Source organism: Leptodactylus fuscus, chromosome 1 (genome assembly GCF_031893055.1).
Source record: "Leptodactylus fuscus isolate aLepFus1 chromosome 1, aLepFus1.hap2, whole genome shotgun sequence".
NCBI lineage: Eukaryota > Metazoa > Chordata > Amphibia > Anura > Leptodactylidae > Leptodactylus > Leptodactylus fuscus.
The window spans coordinates 347,782,160-347,806,751 of NC_134265.1; the positions used below are offsets into that span (position 1 = coordinate 347,782,160).

The 24,592-nt window shown below is 42.3% G+C and overlaps 1 protein-coding gene across 2 annotated transcripts in view; it reads right to left on the minus strand.

The window, feature by feature from the left end:
- Nucleotides 1-24,592, minus strand: part of CTNNA2 (catenin alpha 2) — a 1,647,901-nt gene that overhangs the window by 370,541 nt on the left and 1,252,768 nt on the right. For both annotated transcript variants that reach the window (XM_075261702.1, XM_075261694.1), the window contains exon 9: nt 6,803-6,955. In XM_075261702.1, the coding sequence (XP_075117803.1) occupies nt 6,803-6,955 (153 nt within the window). The remainder of the gene's footprint in view (nt 1-6,802; nt 6,956-24,592) is intronic.

Genomic DNA, 24,592 nt, shown 5'->3' on the forward strand with positions numbered 1-24,592 from the left:
CTATACAGTCGGCCAATCAACGCTGGTTCTCCTCCTACCTTTAGAAGTCTTCTCCGTGCAGCTTCCCCGCGGCGTCTTCCGGCTCTGAATTCACTCTGCCAGGCATCGGGCCTGGACAGAGCCGACTACGCATGTCCGCTTGTAGTTCGGGCATGGGCAGTCGGCTCTGCCCAGGCCCGATGCCTGGCAGAGTGAATGAAGAGCCGGAAAATGCCGCGGGAACGCTGCACGGAGAAGACTTCTCGGAGAATCCAGCCCGACCCTCACTCGTGGACTTGGTAAGTATAATTTGACCGAATGTTGCCTACCCCTTAAACGAGCATTTTTCCCCCATAGACTATAATAGGGTTCGATATTTGATTCGAGTAGTCGAATATTGAGGGGCTACTCGAAACAAATATCGAACGTAGAACATTTTACTGTTGGCTCATCTCTAGTGGAGAGGAATCTGACCTAATCTGCCTCACTTTCCTCTCCATGTTTCGTCAACCATGTGTCAACCTGACCTTAGCTGCTTTCAATATTTCATGCATGAGAACAATTTGTAGACCAAAACGCATCCTCAGAAACTTTACGAAAGTAGCTCTCATTGGAAATATCCAGTTTTCCAAACTCTAAGCCTGTTTTTCATTAAAATAAACCATCTAGAACATTCTCAGCCCTCTCCGCTGATTCACGACAAGGATCCCATCCCGACTTTGACAACATACAACATTACAAACTGATTACTGTCATGTTCACAAGACATGTATCCCACGCGTTTTGCACATGTCCTAATGATTATATTGTGGTATTTCATCTAGAAGAAAAGAGAAACTAGAAAACCTTGACAGGAACATAGGCATTTCTGCATTATTATTATTATTTTCAAAGAAACGCGCTGCTAAGCAACCGGCGGCTCACAAATCATCTGAATCTACCTCCTGAGTGCTGCAGATATCATTACCAAACAAACGTGATTCATTTGCTTGTCTCTGGGCCCCGGTTTATGTACAAGATATTTTTTCAAGTTATCACCTTATAAATAGGAAACAAGTTAAAGTGAAACAAATAGTTGATAATTACCTCTCAACTGCAAACAAAGGCGAGATTAATCAAAGTAAATGGAATATGGCGGAATTGTTTAAAGAGGAAATTCGAAAAAAAAAAAATTCCAAAAATTCTCACTTTCAATATGAAGGGGCCTAGACAATGAAATAAGACCCCGAAGGATCGTAATCGGCAAGCTGGAAAGCAATAGCGCAGGAGGAATTAAAATGCTAACTTGTAAATTTGGCATTAATAGCTATAGAAATGATGTAGAGGGTCGTAGCCGAGGCTCGGAGCTATGATTACTAGTTCTGGGCCTGCCTTAGTGAATAGGCGACTATTAGAAAAGCCGGCGTTTTAATAGATATTACTCTTGGGAAGCTCCTACAGGCTGATCCTGCCATGCCGCCGTAGAGCAGAGCAACGGAATCATCTGTCAATTTGTCCCCCTACGTAGGTGGCTACATCCGATGAGAATTGGTCATTTATCTCTCGGGCTAAGCGGCCTGTTATATTCAGCTTAATTGCAGCGTATTAATGTTTTATATATTTAACATTCCGGTGTCTTAAGGAATTTTGTATTGTGGATAATAAGAAAGAGGATGTTTTTAGAATGAGGGCTTTTACACTGTAGACATTGTAATTTGGATATTAAACCACAAGCTCTATTTTCTCACCTAGGGATCTCGATGGCTATGAACAATGGGGTTCTTCTTTAAGATGCTGTGGTTATCTAATGGAGTCATAAACACTGGAGCTAGATTAGATTGGGGAAATGTCAGGCAGAGCATGAGGGCCAGCACACACATCTGCGTCCTTCTGTCCATTCTTCTGGTCTGTCCATTCTTCTGGTTTATCACAAGACTGATCCATCTAATGATGGACAATGACAGATCCCAAGGAAGTCCAAAGACTATTATGGGGATTGCCTTTAATTTCAGTCACGTTCTCATCTGCATCCTTCTGTCCATTCTTCTGGTCTGTCCATTCTTCTGGTCTGTCCATGCTTCTGGTTCAATACAGGACCAGAAGAATGGTCCGTCTAATGATGGACAACAACAGACTTCAAGGAAGTCCAAAGACTAGTATGGGGATTGCATTTAATTTTGCATACGTTCACATCTGCATCCTTCTGTCCATTCTTCTGATCTGTCCATTCTTCTGGTTTATCACAGGACCAGAAGACTGATCCATCTAATGATGGACAATGACAGACCCCAAGGAAGTCCAAAGACTATTATGGGGATTGCCTTTAATTTCAGGCACGTTCTCATCTGCGTCCTTCTGTCCATTCTTCTGGTCTGTCTTCTTGTTTATCACAGGACCAGAAGACTGGTCCATCTAAAGATGGACAACAACAGACCCCAAGGAAGTCCAATGACTATTATGTGTATTTCCTTTAGCTTCAGGCTCGTTTTCATCTGTTTCCTTCTTTCCATTCTTCTGGTCTGTCCATTCCTCTGGTTTATCACAGGACCAGAAGACTGATCCATCTAATGATGGACAATGACAGACAACAAGGAATTCCACTGACTATGATGTGGATTGCATTGAATTTTGCATACGTTCACATCTGCGTCCTTCTGTCCATTCTTCTGGTCTGTCTTCTTGTTTATCACAGGACCAGAAGACTGGTCCATCTAAAGATGGACAACAACAGACCCCAAGGAAGTCCAATGACTATTATGTGTATTTCCTTTAGCTTCAGGCTCGTTTTCATCTGTTTCCTTCTTTCCATTCTTCTGGTCTGTCCATTCCTCTGGTTTATCACAGGACCAGAAGACTGATCCATCTAATGATGGACAATGACAGACAACAAGGAATTCCACTGACTATGATGTGGATTGCATTTAATTTTGCATATGTTCACATCTGCATCCTTCTGTCCATTCTTTTGGTCTGTCCATTCTTATGGTTTATCACAGGACCAGAAGACTGATCGATCTAATGATGGACAATGACAGACCCTAAGGATGTCCAAAGACTATACCTTTAATTTCAGGCATGTTCTCATCTGTGTCCTGTCCATTCTTCTGGTCTGTCTTCTTGTTTATCACAGGACCAGAAGACTGATCCATCTAAAGATGGACAACAACAGACCCCATGGAAGTCCAGTGACTATTATGTGCATTGCCTTTAATTTCGGGCTCGTTTTCATCTGTCTCCTTCTTTCCATTCTTCTGGTCTGTCCATTCTTCTGGTTTATTACAGGACCAGAAGACTGATCCATCTAATGATGGACAACGACAGTTCCCAAGGAAGTCCAAAGACTATAATGGGGATTGCCTTTAATTTCAGGCACATTCTCATCTGCGTCCATCTGTCTATTCTTCTGGTCTGTCTTCTTGTTTATCACAGTACCAGAAGACTGATCAATCTAATGATGGACAACGACAGACCCTAAGGAAGTCCAAAGACTACTATGGGGATTGCCTTTAATTTTGTGTATGTTCACATCTGTGTCCTTCTGTCCATTCTTCAGGTTTATCACAGAACCAGAAGACTGATCCATCTAATGATGGACAACAACAGACCGCAAGGAATTCCACTGACTAATATTTGGATTGCATTGAATTTTGCATACGTTCACATCTGCGTCATTCTGTCCATTCCTCTGGTTTATCACAGGACCAGAAGACTGGTATATCTAATGATGGACAACAACAGACTCCAAGGAAGTCCAATAACTATTATGTGGAGTGCCTTTAATTTTGGGCACGTTCTCATCTGTCTCCTTCTGTCCATTCTTCTGGTCTGTCCATTCTTCTGGTCTAATACAGGACCAGAAGAATGGTCCGTCTAATGATGGACAATGACAGACCCCAAGGAAGTCCAAAGACTATTATGGGGATTGCCTTTAATTTTGTGCACGTTCACATCTGTGTCCTTCTGTCCATTCTTCTGGTTTATCACAGGACCATAAAACGGCTCCATCTATTGACGGACAACAACAGACCTTAACGAAGTCCAATGACTATTATGGGACCTTTGGGTGTCCATTATTTTCTCGCAGAGATCACTGGCCTTGGAAAACTTTTTTTTGCCTGGGATTTCTGATGAAGTCTGCATCCAAGGCTCTGAAGCCAACGTGAACACAACTTTATAGGATGACAAATAGGGGATCCACCTCTATAATGTCATCAGTTATCATCTGATGACAACATCTACTGTCAGGACTGGTGAAACAACCGAGGTCATTGCTAGATCTCACCAATAATCCGACCTTGTGTGAAAGTCTTAAATCTAAATACACTAAGAAGAAATATTAATAATTCACAAGCCAAGAATCTGAGATTTCACAAACCAATATAAATCCTAGATCACTTAGTAACATCAGTCGAAACTTCACTACAGATAAGCTTCTAATAAATAATACTGGAGATGGCGCTGTATAATGCGGCTGGTGATTTATTCTAACGGTGCAGTAAAATTAACTTTTCTGTATGTTTACCTCAGAAAATACATTTATTCCTCTTCTTAAATGGCAAAGAAAATGATTATCTCTCCATAATTATGTCTCCACTTAGCCGGCTCAGTCTAATTTTATACTATGCAGTAAATTTACAATTTTTACACTTGTTTTGTCCAGTGAAAAAGATTTTTGGTAATTGATGGGGTTTTATGCTACAAGGGATTTGATAATGGAAATTGGGTAAAACTGAGTTAACTGTGTAAATCCCATCTCTTTTTGGAGCAATGCTTTAGTGTAGGGATCTCCAACCTATGGCTGCTACAAAATTACAACTTCAGGCAAATGGTAACTTTTCATTGCGCCTCCAAGCCTAAAAATAGGGAATCCCTGGCGTCACACTCTTGGTGGTTTTCTAGGAACTATCCAACTGTAGATTCAACACTAAACAATAATAGGAGAACAGAAGATTTTAGTGACCAGGAGTTGATTATTTTAGCTTGTTCTTCATGGCACAGGCTCATGTGGTGCTCACAATGCCACTGGACCCAGTAGACAAAGTAAAGCTTTCTGGCACACGGATCGCTGTATGACTATGACTTAGATGACATTGGTGTTAAAGGAAGTGTGTCATCAGAACCCAACATAACAAACAGTGATATCTTAGCAATGGGGGTACCAACTCACAAGAGGAAACAGTGCTGTTTCAGGTGACCCTAACATATCAAATGTTCCCTATCATATATCATATGTTAGGGTCACCTGAAGCAACACTGTTTCCCCTCGTGAATTAGTCCCTGTTTATTTCGATATACAAATGAGCTCAACAAGGGTGTTGCCATTGCTCAAAAAAGGTAATCTGCAACACCCTCATTTCTAGAAGGAACTCATTTACATATTGACACAAGGGATAATACTGTTTGTTTCAGGTTACCCTAACCTATCTATCTGCAGGACTGGAGTGATATGCTGTTCTGGTGACACTAACCTACCTATCCACAGGGCTGGGTGATATGCTAGGTCTGGTGACACTAACCTATCTATCTGCAGGGCTGGGGTGATATGCTGGGTTCTGGTGATAATAACCTATCTATCTGCAGGGATTGGGTGATATGCTGGTTCTGATGAGCCTAACCTATCTATCTGCAGGGCTGGGGTGATATTCTGGCTCTGGTGGCACTAACCTATCTATCTGGGAGGCTTGGTTGATATGCTGGTTCTGGTGATGCTATCTTATCTATCTGCAGGGCTGGGGTGATATGCTGGGTTCTGGTGATAATAACCTATCTATCTGCAGGGATTGGGTGATATGCTGGTTCTGATGAGCCTAACCTATCTATCTGTAGGACTGGGGTGATATGCTGGTTCTGATGAGCCTAACCTATCTATCTGCAGGGCTGGGGTGATATGCTGGCTCTGGTGGCACTAACCTATCTATCTGGGAGGCTTGGTTGATATGCTGGTTCTGGTGATGCTATCTTATCTATCTGCAGGGCTGGGGTGATATGCTGGTTCTGGTGACCCTAACCTATCTATCTGCAGGGCTGGGGTGATATGCTGGTTCTGGTGACCCTAACCTATCTATCTGCAGGGCTGGGGTTATATGTTGGTTCTGGTGACCCTAACCTATCTATCTGAGAGGCTGGGTGATATGCTAGGTATGGGGAAGAAACTCCCTTTAACCAAAACCATCAACACTTATTTTTGTTTTCATTGATTGAATAACAACAATGGCCTGTAGAACTAGAATGCCCCGCAGATCTTCTGTTCTCATGCTCCCTCTCCTTGTGTCTCCAGCACTCTACAAAACATCAGTTTCTTATTACTATAAATATTAGTAAATCTTCCTCCTTCAGAAACGTTGTATGAAAGATGGAACCAAGAGACAGCCTATGAATAAATAGGCCTTATTTTTACATCACAGCTTGTATAAGGTTGGATATAAGCAGTCAAGCAAGCTGGCCTTCCCCCAGGCTAAGAAAAGCATCTACAGCCCCTAGATCGAAAAAGCCTCCGGGAAGCGCTGATAAGATATATAATATTAAATAAAAATTTAAAAAAATGCAAAAATAATACAATAAAATAATTCTACACTATTTTGATGACATACCTGGGCCTATTGAGGAACTGGCTCCCTTGTTCGGTAAAGTAGGATATCAAAGGCCCAATGGCTACATTATATAAGTATCCAAAAATGGCAATCATTACACACAACAAAAACATCCCTTTGTCCGTACTAGAAGAATGGAATAACTTGAGAGTTAACTTGGCGCCTCTCATTATAACACCATTAGGCCCGTCCGCAACCTTAATACCTTACAAGATACATGAAAGGTGATCTTTTGATATAAAACAAAGGCTTACCTCGACCAATTTGTTGGCATGTTCGCGAAACACTTGGGCATACTCTTTCACTTCCTTCTCATTACCGCTCTTTGCAGCCTCAATAAGAACCAGCAGGGGAACATTTGTCTCCAAGAAAGAATCTGAGATATGGTCCATTACCGCCTTCCGGAGCTAAAGGGAAAAAAAACGGTAGAAAAATAAGATTGCGTCTTTTTAATGGGAAATGTATTTAACATGTAAATCAGCTAAATTAACTTGTCTGTGAACTATTGCCAGCTACTTTTAGAATATTTTTGCCTTGTGTAATTGTTTAAATAGTACGGCTAGCCGAGTGTGCGAGAAAGGAAATAGGAGTCAATACGGATACAGCAGAAATAATCATCCTCTCCAAGTGCTCAGCCATAACTGGTAAGATCTTAGGCACTAGGGACCTGTTCACACGTTGGAATGTGCAGCTGATTTGGGGGAGGATACGACCCCAAAGTGAGGGCATTGATCCTGCCTCCCATCTGTTTTCAATGGAAGACAAATATCACAGCAGGATGCTGAAAAAATGAGCCTCTTGCTTCAGCCATGGAGTCCGTGGCTCGAGACTCCCATTCATTCAGCTACGAAAGCTCTGCATTGGCTTTCTACCATGGGGAGCCAGGGGCCAGAAAATGAAGAGGATCTGGAGCGGATGTCCACTAGAGATGAGCGAACACTAAAGTGTCCGAGGTTCGAAATCCGATTCGAACAGCCGCTCACTGTTTGACTGTTCGAACGGATTTCGAACCCCATTATAGTCTATGGGGGGAAATGCTCGTTTCAGGGGTACGCGACATTCGATAAAATCATACTTACCAAGTCCACGAGTGACAGTCGGGCTGGATTCTGCTTGAAGTCTTCTCCCGGCGAAGGGTCCCCGCGTCCTCTTCCGGGTGGAATTCACTCTGCCTAGGCATCGGGGCCTAGGCAGAGCCGACTGCACATGCGTGTGTATGCTCGTGCATGCCCGCGCATGTGCAGTCGGCTCTGCCAAGGCCGGATGCCTAGGCAGAGTGAATTCCACCCGGAAGAAGACGCGGGGACGCAGCGCGGAGAAGACTTCGAAAAGGTAAGAGAAGAACCAGCGTTGATTGGCCGACTGTATAGCATTCTGCCAAGCAACGGTGGTTCTGCATCGAACATTAAACTTCGAACAGCTAGTAGTGTTCGATCGAGTACGAGTATTTCGAATACCGTAGTATTCGATGGAACACCTACTCGATCGAACACTACTCGCTCATCTCTAATGTCCACCTCAAATTCCTCTTCATTTTTTGATGTGTGAATGAGCCTAAGACATTAAATTATTGGCACTGTCTATATCAATCCCTACCCAAAATGACAGCTGGGAGCTTCAATGGTGCTCACAATGGAATGGAATACAATTCAAGTTCTGAACGGTTAGGGCGATATGCTAAATAAATAAAAAAAAAGTTACGAGCAGTAACCAATGATACCAAAGAATTCGTAACATTCTAAAAATTTTGCAGTTGAAAGTAGGGCTGAGGAGTCAGTAAGCCAAACCACCGACTCCAGAATGACTCTGATTCCTTCATAAATGGCTGATAGCCCCGGTCACGTAGAAGCAATCATGGTTCAGACCATCTGCCCTGGACCGTCACAGTAGTTCTGCGACTGGGTGTCTCTTAGAATTTATGGTCCCACTTCTAAACTTGCCTATGGCCCCACTTTGTCTAATACTGTCCCTTCCAATAAGTTAGTTGCCAGTCTTGATAAATCTGGTCCATAGGGTCTCCTTTGACATACGATAGTCACTTTGTATCATCAGCACTATCCATATTAATAGCTACTCAAGGGACACCAACTTGGCAATTTCAACATGATTTCCATGATCAGCATTTTTTTTTTTCAATGGTATATCACTGTGGGGTCATTTCTTATTGAACTCAGTCCATCCGTGTCTCCCTAGTGTCCCTCTTTTTCTTGATCCAAGACGTTCTGTCCATCCTGGGACCTTAGTTGTCTCCGTTTAGGATCAATAGATCTTCATTAAAAAAATACATATATATTTTTTCCAAAATAAAAACTGGTTTCCGAGTGGATATTGACTCACACCCTCAAGATTGTCTCATTTATCGGGTACAATTTTCACCATCAAACCATCACCATCAAATGGTACCATCAATTTTCACCATCGAATGGTAGGAGAACATGGACATACATGAATAAGTAGAACTTACATACATGTATAGTGAAGTTTAATTGATTATCTCGGATCATATGAGATGTTTGAAGATTTGGGACCTCACGACCTCACCCAAGAGGTTACTTTGATCCACTGACTTTCAGTTATTGTGTCACTCACATGGGTTTTGTCACTAAAGAGAGAATAGGGGATGATAAGTGTCCGGCGCTGAGGTCCGACCACTGGGACCCCAGCAATCAGGAGGACAGGGACCCCAAAGTCCCCTATGAATGTCTCTTACATGTGAATGAAATACAAGTGCGCGCCATGACCTGTGCTCCATGTCACCTCTTTGGGTTCCAGTTTGGAAGCCCCATAGCCATGAATGGAGAATAGGTTGTGCAATTCACTCACCTATAGGACATGTGGGTCCTCATTCTCCTGAACGCTATGGGAATGGGACTGAACTGCCGCAGGTCTACGTGACCCAAGGATTTAATCTGAAAGCCGCCATATTTTCTAATCTTGACTAATCTATAGGTAATCTACTAATCTATTCCCATTGGTCTGATGACCACGAATGGTCGCCCCTCAAGAAAGATCCTATAGTTTGGTGAACATTAAAGTCGTAGACACGAGACAGTTTAATGTGTCTCTTGCTTTGCAATCCTTTACGTCTCGTACGTTGGATTTATTATACAGACACGAGGAGTCTGCTTGTTAAGCTTTCAGAAATTCAGACATTTTCAGATGTTTATTTTCATTGTTAAATAGTTTCCTTTGTGCTGATAGTTTTCTTACACCGATAATGTAACAACATGATACAATATATCAGTAACTGGCTTGGCAGAACTCCCAGGGAGTTACTGTGGCAACGACAATGACAATTCTTCCCAATTTACATATTTTGTTTTAAAAGAAAAAACCAAAAAAGTTCCAAGACTTAGGAGTTAATCGGCCAGATACGACGAGACCAGATAAAACAAGAAGTGATAGAGGATTCTGTACACCAGCCTTTACCATAGAGAATGATGTAGGTAGAATCTATAGGACAGAACACTTATGGTTTACGTTGTAGAGCTGCATTCACAATCCTGCAGGTTACAGAGCTGAAATCTTCAGAATGGGTAAGGGTATGGATAGATCAGTATCAAATACGTTTAGGTTCTAGATAACCCCTTTAAATAAGGTAAGGTTTCAGTTTTGTGGTTGTCAATGGGTCTGCTGACTGATGGATTGCTATGGTAGTCCCTCAATATCCTACTGGAGAGAGTCCACCAGTGACCACGGCTAATCTCCCCCATCAAAATGGCAGTAGCTTTAGACAAACTTCATGCCACTTTGTCTCCATTTGGCCAATTTCATTGCTATATGGTCATCCATGTTGATGGTGATATAGTGATGTGATGTAGTGATAGTCCATCAATATCAAGAACAAGAAACACCTTTAAAAGGAGTGCGTCACCAGAACCCAGCATGTCAACCCAGCCCCACAGATAGGTTACACTAGAAATAACAGATAGATAGGTTACACTAGAAATAACAGATAGATAGGTTACACTAGCATAACAGATATGTTACATTAACATAACAGATAGCTAGGTTACGCAAGCATAACAGATAGATAGGTTACGCTAGCATAACAGATATGTTACAGTAACATAACAGATAGATAGGTTACACTAGCATAACAGATATGTTACAGTAACATAACAGATAGATAGGTTACACTAGCATAACAGATATGTTACAGTAACATAACAGATAGTTAGTTTACGCAAGCATAACAGATAAATAGGTTACACTAGCATAACAGATAGAAGGTTACACTAGCATAACAGATATGTTACAGTAACATAACAGATAGATAGGTTACACTAGCATAACAGATATGTTACAGTAACATAACAGATAGATAGGTTACACTAGCATAACAGATATGTTACAGTAACATAACAGATAGTTAGTTTACGCAAGCATAACAGATAAATAGGTTACACTAGCATAACAGATAGAAGGTTACACTAGCATAACAGATATGTTACAGTAACATAACAGATAGGTAGGTTACGCTAGCATAACAGATGGATAGACTATGCAAGCATAACAGATATGTTACAGTAACATAACAGATAGCTAGGTTACACAAGCATAACAGATAGATAGGTTACGCTAGCATAACAGATATGTTACAGTAACATAACAGAAAGCTAGGTTACACAAGCTTAACAGATAGATAGGTTATGCTAGCATAACAGATATGTTACATTAACATAACAGATAGCTAGTTTACGCAAGCATAACATATAAATAGGTACATTAGCATAACAGATAGCTAGTTTACGCAAGCATAACATATAAATAGGTACATTAGCATAACAGATAGATAGGTTACACTAGCATAACAGATAGATAGGTTACACTAGCATAACAGATAGAAGGTTACACTAGCATAACAGATATGTTACAGTAACATAACAGATAGCTAGTTTACGCAAGCATAACAGATAGATAGGTTACACTAGCATAACAGATAGATAGGTTACGCTAGCATAACAGATAGATAGGTTACACTAGCATAACAGATAGAAGGTTACACTAGCATAACAGATAGATAGTTTTTGTTAGGGACCTCGAAAGACGTAGATCCTGTCCACTTAAAAATGGTTACGAGCAGACCCTAACGAACCCTATAGAATATAATGGGGTCCGCCAAGTTTACTCCAGTTTTATCCTGAAACCGATGGAGGGAAAAGTCCTCTCGGCATGACTTTTGTCTTGGACGATTTTAGGCAGCATCTGTGGCAGAGTCTCCTATGTATATCAATGAGCTCTTTTGAGCAATGGGCATGTTTCCATTTAACTCTTTGGAGCAATAGCAACACTTTTGTTGCCCCAAAGTGCTCATTTGCATATTGAAAATAAGGCATTAACTGGGCAAAAGAGGCACAAGGAGAAAATACCACTTGATTTAAGTTTCCCGAACCTGTGGGGTTGGGTTGTTATGTCGGGTTCTGGTGACAGACTCTTCAAGTTTGGAAAATTGACATTGTCAACCTTAGGTGGAAACTGTAATTCAAGAGTAAAGAAAATGGACAAGAATAATGGTATAAAAAGGAAATTGTTAGTGTTACATTGAATATATCTGCCTTCTGTCAGCTGTTCAGCCTTTATGGGCACCTTGCAGCTCGGCGGCAGCTGTGGAGGTACAAGTCACAGTATGTGCCGGAGAGCCACAGGTATCCCAAACCTGATGTACGGTGTCTGTACTCGAGTCTTAATCACACAAGAGTAGAGCTGACTGGCATTTTAAGCACATCTATGTGCCACAAAGTTCTTGTTACTGACTCTACATCAAAAGCTCAGCGTGCGCCACATACATGGGCTCTGGGAACTGATAAGATGCAAATAGAACAGATATGATGCAAATTAAGAATTTCCCACAGTGCATCGCTCTAGCGAGAGTCAGATAGGAGCACAGATGGAAGCCTCTGAATATGATATCCAGACACTATGAAACCAGCCAGGCTTATTAATATATATGATACAATGTACAATTGTTTCCCAACAAACACGAACACTCGCAATCTAAACATATACCGATCAGCCACAACATTACAACCACCTGCTAATCTTATGTAGGCCCCTTCATGCCACCAAAACAGATCTAACCTATTAAGGCATGGATTTCACAAGATCTCTGAAGATGTCCAGCATGAATCTTTCAGTAATTTCAGCTACAGTAGCTCTCCTGTTAGATTGGGCCAGATGGGCTAGTCTACATTTTCCAGGACCATTGAGGAGCTTTGGACACGTGACACTTCCTCAAGTTCACTACTTGTTGGAAACACCATCAACACTTTCAGATCAGGCCAAATGGACTAGTCTAAATTTTCCGTGACCTTTGATGAGCATTAGGCACCCACAATACTGTATGGAGCTCACCAGTTGTCGGTAACAACCTATAACACCTGCTGTTTTGTTGCTGTTCTAACCTAACTAGCCTTCATAATGTTGCCCTTGTCAAAGTCTAAAAAATTCTTAGGTCTGGTTCACATCTGTCTTCCATTTGGGGAGTCTGGTTAGGGACCCACTGAGCGGAAATGTACATGCATAAAAAAAGCAGTTACCTTGAAACCCCATGGGCCCCTTTGACTGTAATGGGGTCCATGTGGTTTCCACTCAGATTCCGCACGAAACATGTGGGGAGAAAAGTCCTGCAAGCAGCACTTTTTTCTTGGCATTTGTCATGCGGAAACTACACTGACCCCATTATAGTCTAGGTAATCACTTTTTTATGCATATAGGTTTCCATTTGGGGGTCCCCAATGAATGCAGATGTGAACCAGGCCCTAGTCTTGGCCAATTGTCAATTGACTGTTCAATCACTGTTGAATATACAGTATCCCACCTCTTAGCAGGTGTCACTGTCACAAGATTAGCAATGTTTTTTTTAACTTCACCTGTCTGTGATTTTTTTTTATGGTACGTGTATATTGGTTGTATATTCACCCACTATGGTCAATGGCTTGGTCAATAAACTTAAGAGGGCGGCATACAGAGGCACTGTTCTCCTAATTACATCCTGGAGAATAGATTTGCATATTTTTTACCCAGAATCCCTAGCGGAGCAGGAATGACTTGTAAGTCTCCATACTGCCTATATAGGCACACACTCTCCCTAATGTGTACGATTATCCCCTGACCCTGGTCTATAGTCTAACACTCTGCCAAATCAGTATCCCTGCGCTATGCTGAAGAGGTCCAAAAGACTGAAACAGTGCTGTCCATAGCTGGGAATCTGTTCCTTTTGGAATAGAAATACTAATTTGGCAATTAAATCCACATCATGATAGTAGACTTATTAACTGAGTCATGCATGATGTTAAGGAGGCTGCCCTCTAGAGGGCAGCATACAGAGGGCAGCACCTCTAGAGGGCAGCATACAGAGGCACTGTTCTCCTAATTACATCCTGGAGAATAGATTTGCATATTTTTTACCTAAACTTAAGAGCTCAGTCAACTGCACCAGATGTCATTTTCAGACCATAGATTTGACACAATCGTGCCCTAGTCAACAATTGGAAGTGCCTAGGAGGAACATCAGGTAAACCACAATGTGGTATGTCACAAAAGTACCACCGAGGGGTTGTATTGCAAATAGATAGGGCATATTGACATCATAGAGAGAGGTTCCTCTAAGAACAAATAAGTTCAAGTGGAGCAAAAAAGCCTTTTGTAAGTCTGCATACATCTGAGAAGGTGATCTCTCCTTAAGGAGTGATAATATTCCAAAACACTGGTCTAGAAGTCACTCATCTCTGCCAAATCAGTTTTTGCTACGCTGTGCTGATGAGATCCAACCAGATAGAAACAGCTCTGTCCACAGCTGAGATATTGATTTGGCTAAACCCCGCATCATAGCAGTAAAGACTTGTTGAAAAAGTCGGGCATGATGTTCAAGGGAGCTACTCCTAGTGGGCAGCAAGCAGAGGCACTGTTTTACGATTTACATCTTGGGAAACAGATTTGCATATTTTCCCATAATTCCCCCAGTGGAGTGAAAAAAGGCTTTTGCAAGTCTCCATACGCCTGAGAAGGTGATCTCTCCTTAAGGAGTGATAATATCGACAAAAAAAATGATTTCTGGGCAGCTATCTTTAGAGAAGGGGTTGTCTTCATGAAGCATATCTATAAGTGAAGATGGTTCTAAGATTCATGTGAGATCAAGAGACAGTATGGAAGATGGGAAGACTAGGCATTGTTTCCAAAAGGTTAACTACTAGAGATGTGCGAGTAGTACTCGATCAAGTAGGTATTCGATCGAATACTACGGTATTCGAAATACTCGTACTCGATCAAGTACCACTCGCTGTTCGAATGTAAAAGTTCGATGCAGAACCAGCATTGATTGGCCGAATGCTATACAGTCGGCTAATCAATGCTGGTTCTTCTCCTACCTTTAGAAGTCTTCTCTGTGCAGCTTCCCCGCGGCGTCTTTCGGCTCTTCATTCACTCTGCCAGGCATCGGGCCTGGGCAGAGCCGACTGCACATGTCCGTTTGTAGTGCGGGCATGTGCAGTCGGCTCTGCCCAGGCCCGATGCCTGGCAGAGTGAATGAAGAGCCGGAAGACGCCGCGGGGACGCTGCACGGAGAAGACTTCTCGGAGGATCCAGCCCGACCCTCACTCGTGGACTTGGTAAGTATAATTTGATCAAATGTTGCCTACCCCTGAAACGAGTATTTTCCCCCCATAGACTATAATAGGGTTCGATATTCGATTTGAGTAGTCGAATATTGAGGGGCTACTCGAAACGAATATCGAACCTCGAACATTTTACTGTTCGCTCATCTCTATTAACTACTGATTTTATGGTGAAGCTATGGTTTGGAAACTTTTGGGTAACATAAAAATCCCCACACCCTGGATATTACCATTGGGTCTGTCCTGGTTACAGATTTACTTCCAATCCATGATGTTATTTTTGCATTCCCAGATAATAACAACATAGACAATAGACCAGACAGCCAGTAATCTCCAGTATAGTGGACCCATAATTGTAAATAACCTTTATGGGCCGTCTTCCCCAATATTATTCATAAATATCGTATGGCAACATAACCCGTGTCAAGCAGTAATAATAATTTTGCTGCGATTCATAACTCAACAGCCGGCACTCACGCGGTGGCATGTAAGCGTCGATAAGAGGCTGTCATGGCAACCAAAATGAAATTTGGAATTCCCTTGACTAGAATGCAGGTGCGCAGTCGTGAAGTTCATGACCAAGTAGGAATATTCCGATTTAGTGACTTTACGGGGATTAAGGAGAGGCTCACTGGATGCGACATAAACACGGCTATCAAATGCAGCCGCAGATTCTTACATGGCCTTTGGGATAACAAGTCGCTGTAAAGTGGGATTTCGGCGGCTGTCGGAGGTTGTACAGTCCATGGACAGCGCCGTCATGGTAAAGTTTTCAGTTTAGGAAGTAAATGGAAATGTACAGAATAAAGAACTCTACGCAGAAAGCTAGACTTAGCTCGTGAATAGTCTATTGTTCAGGCGGCGTCTTGCTGCCAAGTTAAAATTTTCTGTTTTGTAGAGCTGTCATTGTTTTTTTCTTTGGGCATAGAGACAAAAGAAACTCAGGTATAGAATCGGTTGTACACAATATACGTCTGCGCTCTTTCATAGCGTGCGAAAAGTGGAGGCGGCTAGATGTGGCCCAGCCAAACCTGAGAGGAGGGAACCTATCCATTATGCTGCAGTAAGGATGTTTCTTTGTCTTGTTACACAAATTCATTAAGCTACCACTTATTCTTCTATACACTTGTTACAATGTAACTTGTTTAATCCATATAATTAGAGTCTTCGCAATGGTTTATACTATATCTGTAGATGTTGCTGCATTTGTTGAACTTCAACAAGTCCAACCCTTTGTTCTCAAGGCAGATACACCACTGTAGGTTTCTAGCAGTAGATTACTATCTTCTTACCAATGGCCAAACAAACATGCTTGGGTATCATGAGGACAGGATGAATAGCCATAAAGGGAGCTGGGAAGCCTGCCGCCGAGGCTACTATGCTCTCTTAAAGGGGATAACTTAACAATAGGTGGGGGTTTCCACTCCAAACCCCATTGATCAGGAGAACAGGGGAGTTTCGTCCCCCTGTCTGAATGGGGAAGTTGTTGGACTATCTTGGCTAGCTCTTCCACACCGATTGAAATGAATGGAGTGACGTCATCAGGTCCAGGTCACCGCTCCATTCAGAATGGGTGATCTTAATATTAGAGATGAGTGAGTAGTATTCGATCGAGTAGGTATTCGATCGAATACTACGGTATTCGAAATACTCGTACTCGATCGAGCACCACTCGCTATTCGAATGGAAAAATGTGATGCAGAACCAGCATTGATTGGCAGAATACTATACAGTCAGCCAATCTACGCTGATTCTTCTCCTACCTTTAGAAGTCTTCTCCGTGCAGCTTCCCCGCGGCGTCTTCTGGCTCTGAATTGACTCTGCCAGGCATCAGGCCTGGGCAGAGCCGACTGCGCATGCCCGCGCTACAAGAAAATGTCCGCTTTGACTGTAAGTGGCCATTTTCTTGTAGTGCGGACATGCGCAGTCAGGTCTGCCCAGACCTGATGCCTGACAGAGTCAATTCAGAGCCGGAAGATGCCGCGGGAATGCTACAAGGAGAAGACTTCTCGGAGAATCCAGCCCGACCCTCACTCGTGGACTTGGTAAGTTCTATTTGATTGAATGTTGCCTACCCCTGAACCGAGCATTTTTCCCCCATAGACTATAATAGGGTTCGATATTCGATTTGAGTAGTCGAATATTGTGGGGCTACTCGAAACGAATATCGAATATTGAACATTTTACTGTTCGATCATCTCTACTTAATATCCCCTGGAAATCTCTGCTGTGTTTCTAATCAATGGGAGACTGAGCTTTCGGGCTCTCACTGATCTACCAATTTCTCTCTATTCTATGGATAGGGAAAACCTTGCCAAGATGGAAAACTATTTTAGTCTATGGCCCCATGTTGCGGAAATGCAGCTTGTTTTGTTGTATATTTTGTTGCAGTTTTTTGAGCCAAAGCCAGGAGTGGCTACAAAATGAATGGGAAAGTTACAGGATGTTTTTATACTTCTACACTTTGCTTAATTCACCCATGGCTTTGGCTCCAAAAACCAGAACAAAATCTGCAACAAAAAAAGCTCCATTTCCACAACGTCCTTATCCTTAAAGAGGACCTTTCTCTGCCTGGGCCAAGTCAGGTCTTTGCATCATCAGCTGTTCCACTGATTCCAGCACAGTTGGATTTTTTTTCTTGTAGCCCTCACCATTCCTGAGTAATCAGTGCTGTTACACTATATAGGTTCTGTACAGTCAAGAGGGCGGAGTCAGGCAGGAGTAAACAAGGGGTGTGATTCTGAGCTCTAACATTGGCTGCCTCTGATTAGAACCCTGAGGCCGGGGTTCCATGTGCTGTAAACTCTGAGATTTACCCGCTCCAAAAATGCTGTGGGAAAAATCGAGGCATTTTACAGTCACAGCAAAGTGGATGGGATTCTAGCAAATCCAATGCCCACTTTGTGGTAAAAACTGTGCTGTGGATACACCGCAATTTGCAAAATTGGTGCAGTTTTGGAAATCGCAGCATATCATTTATACTTACGGAAACACCAATGATTTCCATATAGGTATAATTGAAAGAAAAAGTCTGCAGAGCAAACCTCTGCAAACTTTCTGAATAAGAGCCCCTTCACACGGAGTTTACGCTCCGTGTATTCTGTCTACGCTCCGTGTATTCTGTCCATTTTACACGTGTAAAAACACACGTGTAAAATGTAGTTCGTAATTGAGTTCAATGGCTTGTTGGTATAACACGCGTCTTTATGGGCACGTCTTTTTGCGCACATGTCTAAGCGCGTGCAAAAAAGACGCGCGTTATACGAACAAGCCATTGAACTCAATGGCTAACTACATTTTACACGTGTATTATGGACAGAATACACTGAGTGTGGGGCCACATGGTGGCTCAGTGGTTAGCACTGCAGCCTTGCAGCGTTGGAGTCCTGGTGTTCAAATCCCGCCAAGGGCAAAAAAACATCTGCAAGGAGTTTGTATGTTCTCCCCGTGTTTGCATGGATTTCCATCCCATATTCCAAAAAAAAAAAGACATACTGATAGGGAAAAATGTGCATTGTGAGCCCTCTGTAGGGTTCACAATCTACAAAAAAAAAAAAAAGAAAAAAAAAAGAATACAATGAGTGTAAACTCCGTGTGAAGGGGCCCTAAAGCACTGCGGGAATAACTGCGAAGTATCGCTGTAATGGTAACAGCATATTGCCGACCAATATGTCTATGGTGGTGGGGAGCGATACTGACTTACCTATAGAAGACCACCGCATAGCAAGGCTTACTTGGAATCTCCTACCTTAAAGGGGTTTTCCCATGAACATTGTAGACAATTAAAAAATGTAAAAAAAATTTGGGAAATCTTAATCATGACTAGAGATGAGCGAACACTAAAATGTCCGAGGTTTGAAATCCAATTTGAACAGCCGCTCACTGTTCAAACCCCATTATAGTCTATGGGGGGAAATGCTCATTTCAGGGGTACGCAAAATTCGATAAAATTATACTTACCAAGACCATGAGTGACGGACGGGCTAGATTCTCCTTGAAGTCGTCGCGTCGTCTTCCGGCTGGAATTCACTCTGCCTACGCATCGGGGCCTAGGCAGAGCTGACTGCGCATGCGCGATCGGCTCTGCCCGGCCCAACGCCTGAGCAGAGCCGACTGCGCATGTGAGGTCATGCCCGCGCATGCGCAGTCGTCTCTGTCTAGGATGCCTAGGCAGAGTGAATTCCAGCCGGAAGACACCACGGGGACACTGCATGAAGAAGACTTCTAAAGGTAAGAGAAGAACCAGCGTTGATTGGCAGAATGTATAGCATTCTGCCAATCAATGCTGGTTCTGCATCGAACCTTAAACTTCGAACAGCTAGTAGTGTTCGATCGAGTACGAGTATTTCGAATACCGTAGTATTCGATCGAACACCTACTCGATCGAACACTGTTCGCTCATCTCTAATAATGACTCATTTTTCAGCGTTTTAATGCTTTTTTCTAACCCTCCTATCAGTGACAGTCTGTTGTGTTGATCAGTTGCCAGTGGATACGACTATGAATGCCGGAACTTTCTATGGTCTTGGATTTGTAATTATTAGAATTTGCCAAACTGTTAAATATCTATTTGTCTACAAACTAAAATATGGTTTTGAGTGAGAGAGAACAAAAGCCATTGAGAAGCCATATGTGTCTAGACCTTATAAACCTTACTACATCTGTACATCCTACTACATTGAATAAAGTGTACTAGAAATGAAAAGTTCCCTAAAAATCCAGACGTTAGCATTTATACCGCAAAAATAAAATAGATATTTTGCTTTTATTTTAAAATGTAATATATCCTTGAAAATTTGTTAAAGCAAACTGCGATACATCATGTGCACGTACTTCCAGTTTCAAATTTTATCATCAGTTCTGCTGCGCCATAAAATCTGTCTTTTTATACGGCCCCTAAAGGAACACTACAAACATTTATATGCAGATTTGCAAGACATTTATAAGCTTCTTTATGATACAAATTGTTTATCTCATCCTAGTTTCCTCCGGGGTATTGGCCAAGGGACAGCATATAGAGATGTCATGAGATGTAGTAGGAGGAGCCTTTCTGCAGGAGCAAGCTACCTCTCAGCGGCAAATAAAACCACCTTTTTCCTACAGTTCCTGCTTTAGGCTGAGGTCCCATGTTGCGGAAACACAACTTTTTTTTTGTTGCAGTTTTTTAAGCCAAAGCCAGGAGTGGATTGAACAGAAGGGAGAAGTATAAAAACTTCCTATATACACTCACCGGCCACTTTATTAGGTACACCATGCTAGTAACGGGTTGGACCCCCTTTTGCCTTCAGAACTGCCTCAATTCTTCGTGGCATAGATTCAGCAAGGTGCTGGAAGCATTCCTCAGAGATTTTGGTCCATATTGACATGATGGCATCACACAGTTGCCGCAGATTTGTCGGCTGCACATCCATGATGCGAATCTCCCGTTCCACCACATCCCAAAGATGCTCCTCTATTGGATTGAGATCTGGTGACTGTGGAGGCCATTGGAGTACAGTGAACTCATTGTCATGTTCAAGAAACCAGTCTGAGATGATTCCAGCTTTATGACATGGCATTGCATTATCCTGCTGAAAGTAGCCATCAGATGTTGGGTACATTGTGGTCATAAAGGGATGGACATGGTCAGCAACAATACTCAGGTAGGCTTTGGCGTTGCAACGATGCTCAATTGGTACCAAGGGGCCCAAAGAGTGCCAAGAAAATATTCCCCACACCATGACACCACCACCACCAGCCTGAACTGTTGATACAAGGCAGGATGGATCCATGCTTTCATGTTGTTGACGCCAAATTCTGACCCTACCATCCGAATGTCGCAGCAGAAATCGAGACTCATCAGACCAGGCAACGTTTTTCCAATCTTCAATTGTCCAATTTCGATGAGCTTGTGCAAATTGTAGCCTCAGTTTCCTGTTCTTAGCTGAAAGGAGTGGCACCCGGTGTGGTCTTCTGCTGCTGTAGCCCATCTGCCTCAAAGTTCGACGTACTGTGCGTTCAGAGATGCTCTTCTGGCTACCTTGGTTGTAACGGGTGGCTATTTGAGTCACTGTTGCCTTTCTATCAGCTCGAACCAGTCTGGCCATTCTCCTCTGACCTCTGGCATCAACAACGCATTTCCGCCCACAGAACTGCCGCTCACTGGATGTTTTTTCTTTTTCGGACCATTCTCTGTAAACCCTAGAGATGGTTGTGCGTGAAAATCCCAGTAGATCAGCAGTTTCTGAAATACTCAGACCAGCCCTTCTGGCACCAACAACCATGCCACGTTCAAAGGCACTCAAATCACCTTTCTTCCCCATACTGATGCTCGGTTTGAACTGCAGGAGATTGTCTTGACCATGTCTACATGCCTAAATGCACTGAGTTGCCGCCATGTGATTGGCTGATTAGAAATTAAGTGTTAACGAGTAGTTGGACAGGTGTACCTAATAAAGTGGCCGGTGAGTGTAGGTCCCATTCCTTTTGTAGCCATTCTTGGCTTTGGCTCAAAAAACCGCAACAAAATCTGCAACAAAAAAAGCTGTGTTTCTGCAACGTAGGGCCTCAGCCTCACACTGAAAGAAGATGAGGTCTCGTTGGATGCATAGAGCGCTGTGCAAATATTTCAGGCAGGAAAGAAAAAAGTAAGAATGGAAGTATTAATAGTAAAGATAAGCAAGTAGTATTTGAAACTATAGTTTTGAATACTTTGCTCCATAGGAATGAATTCATTCCTATGGGAGCAAGCTAATCGAAACTATTAGAGATGAGCAAACAGTAAAATATTCGATATTCGTTTCGAGTAGCCCCTCAATATTCGACTACTCGCATCGAATATCGAATCCTATTATAGTCTATGGGGGAAAAATGCTTGTTTCAGGGGTAGGCAACATTCGATCAAATTATACTTACCAAGTCCACGAGTGAGGGTCGGGCTGGATCCTCCGAGAAGTCTTCTCCGTGCAGCGTCCCCACGGCGTCTTCCGGCTCTTCACTCACTCTGCCAGGCATCGGGTCTGGGCAGAGTCGACTGCGCATGTCCGCACTACAAGTGGACATGCGCAGTCGGCTCTGTTCAGGCCCAATGCCTGGCAGAGCGAATGAAGAGCCGGAAGACGCCGCGGGGAAGCTGCACAGAGAAGACTTCTAAAGGTAGGAGAAGAACCAGCGTTGATTGGCCAACTGTATAGCATTCGGCCAATCAATGCTGGTTCTGCATCGAATTTTTCTATTCGAATAGCGAGTGGTACTCGATCGAGTACGAGTATTTCGAATACCGTAGTATTCGATCGAATATCTACTCGATCGAATACTGCTCGATCATCTCTAGAAGCTATGTTTCGAATACTATTCGAATCAACTCTAATTAATAGCTTATTTATGTCAATTAACAAAATGAAGTGAATGAAGAAACAAGAAATGTACATTCCATCAATATTTAGTGTGACCTTTGCCCTTTGGAGGAGGAGTCAGGAGAGAGAGAGAGGAGACAGACGGATTGGAGCAAGCCTACATCCACAGAAGATCTGGGCTTAGTTTTCCAAGATGGTGGGAACAACCTCTCTGCTGAGTCCTGCCAAAAACTGTCTGCAAGTACCGAGTAGAACTGATGGAAGACAAAGGGCGATGGTCAAACCAAATATTGACGAGATTTAGATACACTTTTGTATATTATTTTTTATTTTTTTACATTTTTGGATATGACTCTATCTTTACAATTCTTTATTGTACTTTATTTTTTTTATAAATTAAATTATTTTTATTAAATTTCACATTAATATCTCTTTCATGAAGTTTTTCGATAAGTAGAATGGCCAGAACCGAGAAGTAGATCTTTACCACAGTTTAAAATAACATTGGACTTTTTGTTAAAAAGTAACTCCCCCCACGGCTATCGCAACAGAAGACAGACAGTGCCGCAACACAGCATTGGTTAATCTGAAACTCACACCAGATACTGTTCAAAATAAAATAAAAAATCAATGCTCTCTATATCTTAATATCTCAGTATTCTCCAACCCTTTTAAGTTGATAGCTTGCTTACAGCAACATCATGGAAGATCAGAGGCTTCTCGAGACAAGACCAAGATTCCTTGTCCACATGTAGATTTTTTGAATCTATAATATTTCAGAAATTGTTGCAAACTTCACGTCGTTCTGACAGAGCAGAAGTCCGTGCACTCCATAATGTAAAAGGTGCCCTTAATATATGTGTTTATTTAGGTTGCCAATGCGCTTTTGTATTAATGAGCAAAATTAAGCCCAACTACAGCTTTCGGGGCTAGAATTAGCAGACGCATCCAAAATGTATTCTTAATGAGAATTCACAAACCTTTGAAGATTAAGCACCTGTTCTACCGCGGGAAGCAGATGCTTGGGGGGGAAATATTACTAAGAGTGATGGTATACATTTCTACCTTTCCCTAAACATAAACAAAAATCAATGTCAAACTTTTTTTTTTTTTTTTCGAGAGTTTGCTTCAAGAACAGAAATATAATTGAAGTCCTAAGCAATTGAATGACTGCTCATTCTCAATCAATCCAATAACACTGCCTAAGGCATCTGTACTTTCTTTAAAGTTCCTTACGAACAACAAAAGCAGAAAAAAAAATTCAGTTTTGCTCAAATTTCATTGCAAAACCGTCGGGCTGCCCAATGTTTGGGCGCCAATGTGAGAAAAGGGATGGATAGAAAAAATATAGGATATTTCCCCTTAAATAGTATATGAATGTTAGTATAGAGTTACAATTATTATTATTTTTTAATAAATTTTTTATTTATAACAAAAATAAACAGAAAAACAAGACATAGTAATTAACAGGACAGAGCCCCAAAAAAGAGGGGCCGCAAATATGACAGACCACAACCAACAAAAACAATGTGAAGTAAATCATGCATCAAAAGTAGAAAGAGAAACCAGGGACTCCCTGGCAGAGAAAGAGGGAAGAAGGAGGAGGGAAGGAGAAAAGGAGGGAGGACCAAACAACAATGGGGAGTACCAAACAAACCAAAAATACAATCCAAGATAAAAAAAAAAGGGGGGGTGAGCAACTCCAGCAGCCAGAGACGAGGACATGGCCAGCCACATGGCTTCAACACATTAGGTCACGGTAGACCTCCGACCCTTGGAAAAGTATCCATAGAGTCCAAGCATCCATGAAAGCCCCTCAAGTGTCTTGGAGGAACGCCTTGAGGTCCTCCATGGTCTGGATATCCACTACCTTATGGATCCAATGGCGGAGGGAAGAAGGATGAACCGATTTTCAGAGTGCAGGAATACATTCAGGCACTATAAATATGCTTTGAGTGATTTTTGTGTTTCTCTGGGAGCTCCTGGTATTCTCTGCATTTGTTTACTTATGTAGCTTACAGTTCTTTTATCCTACAACTACAATGATGCATTGCTCTTCATTCAGATCCCCTTCTCACCCCCCCCCCTGACCCCC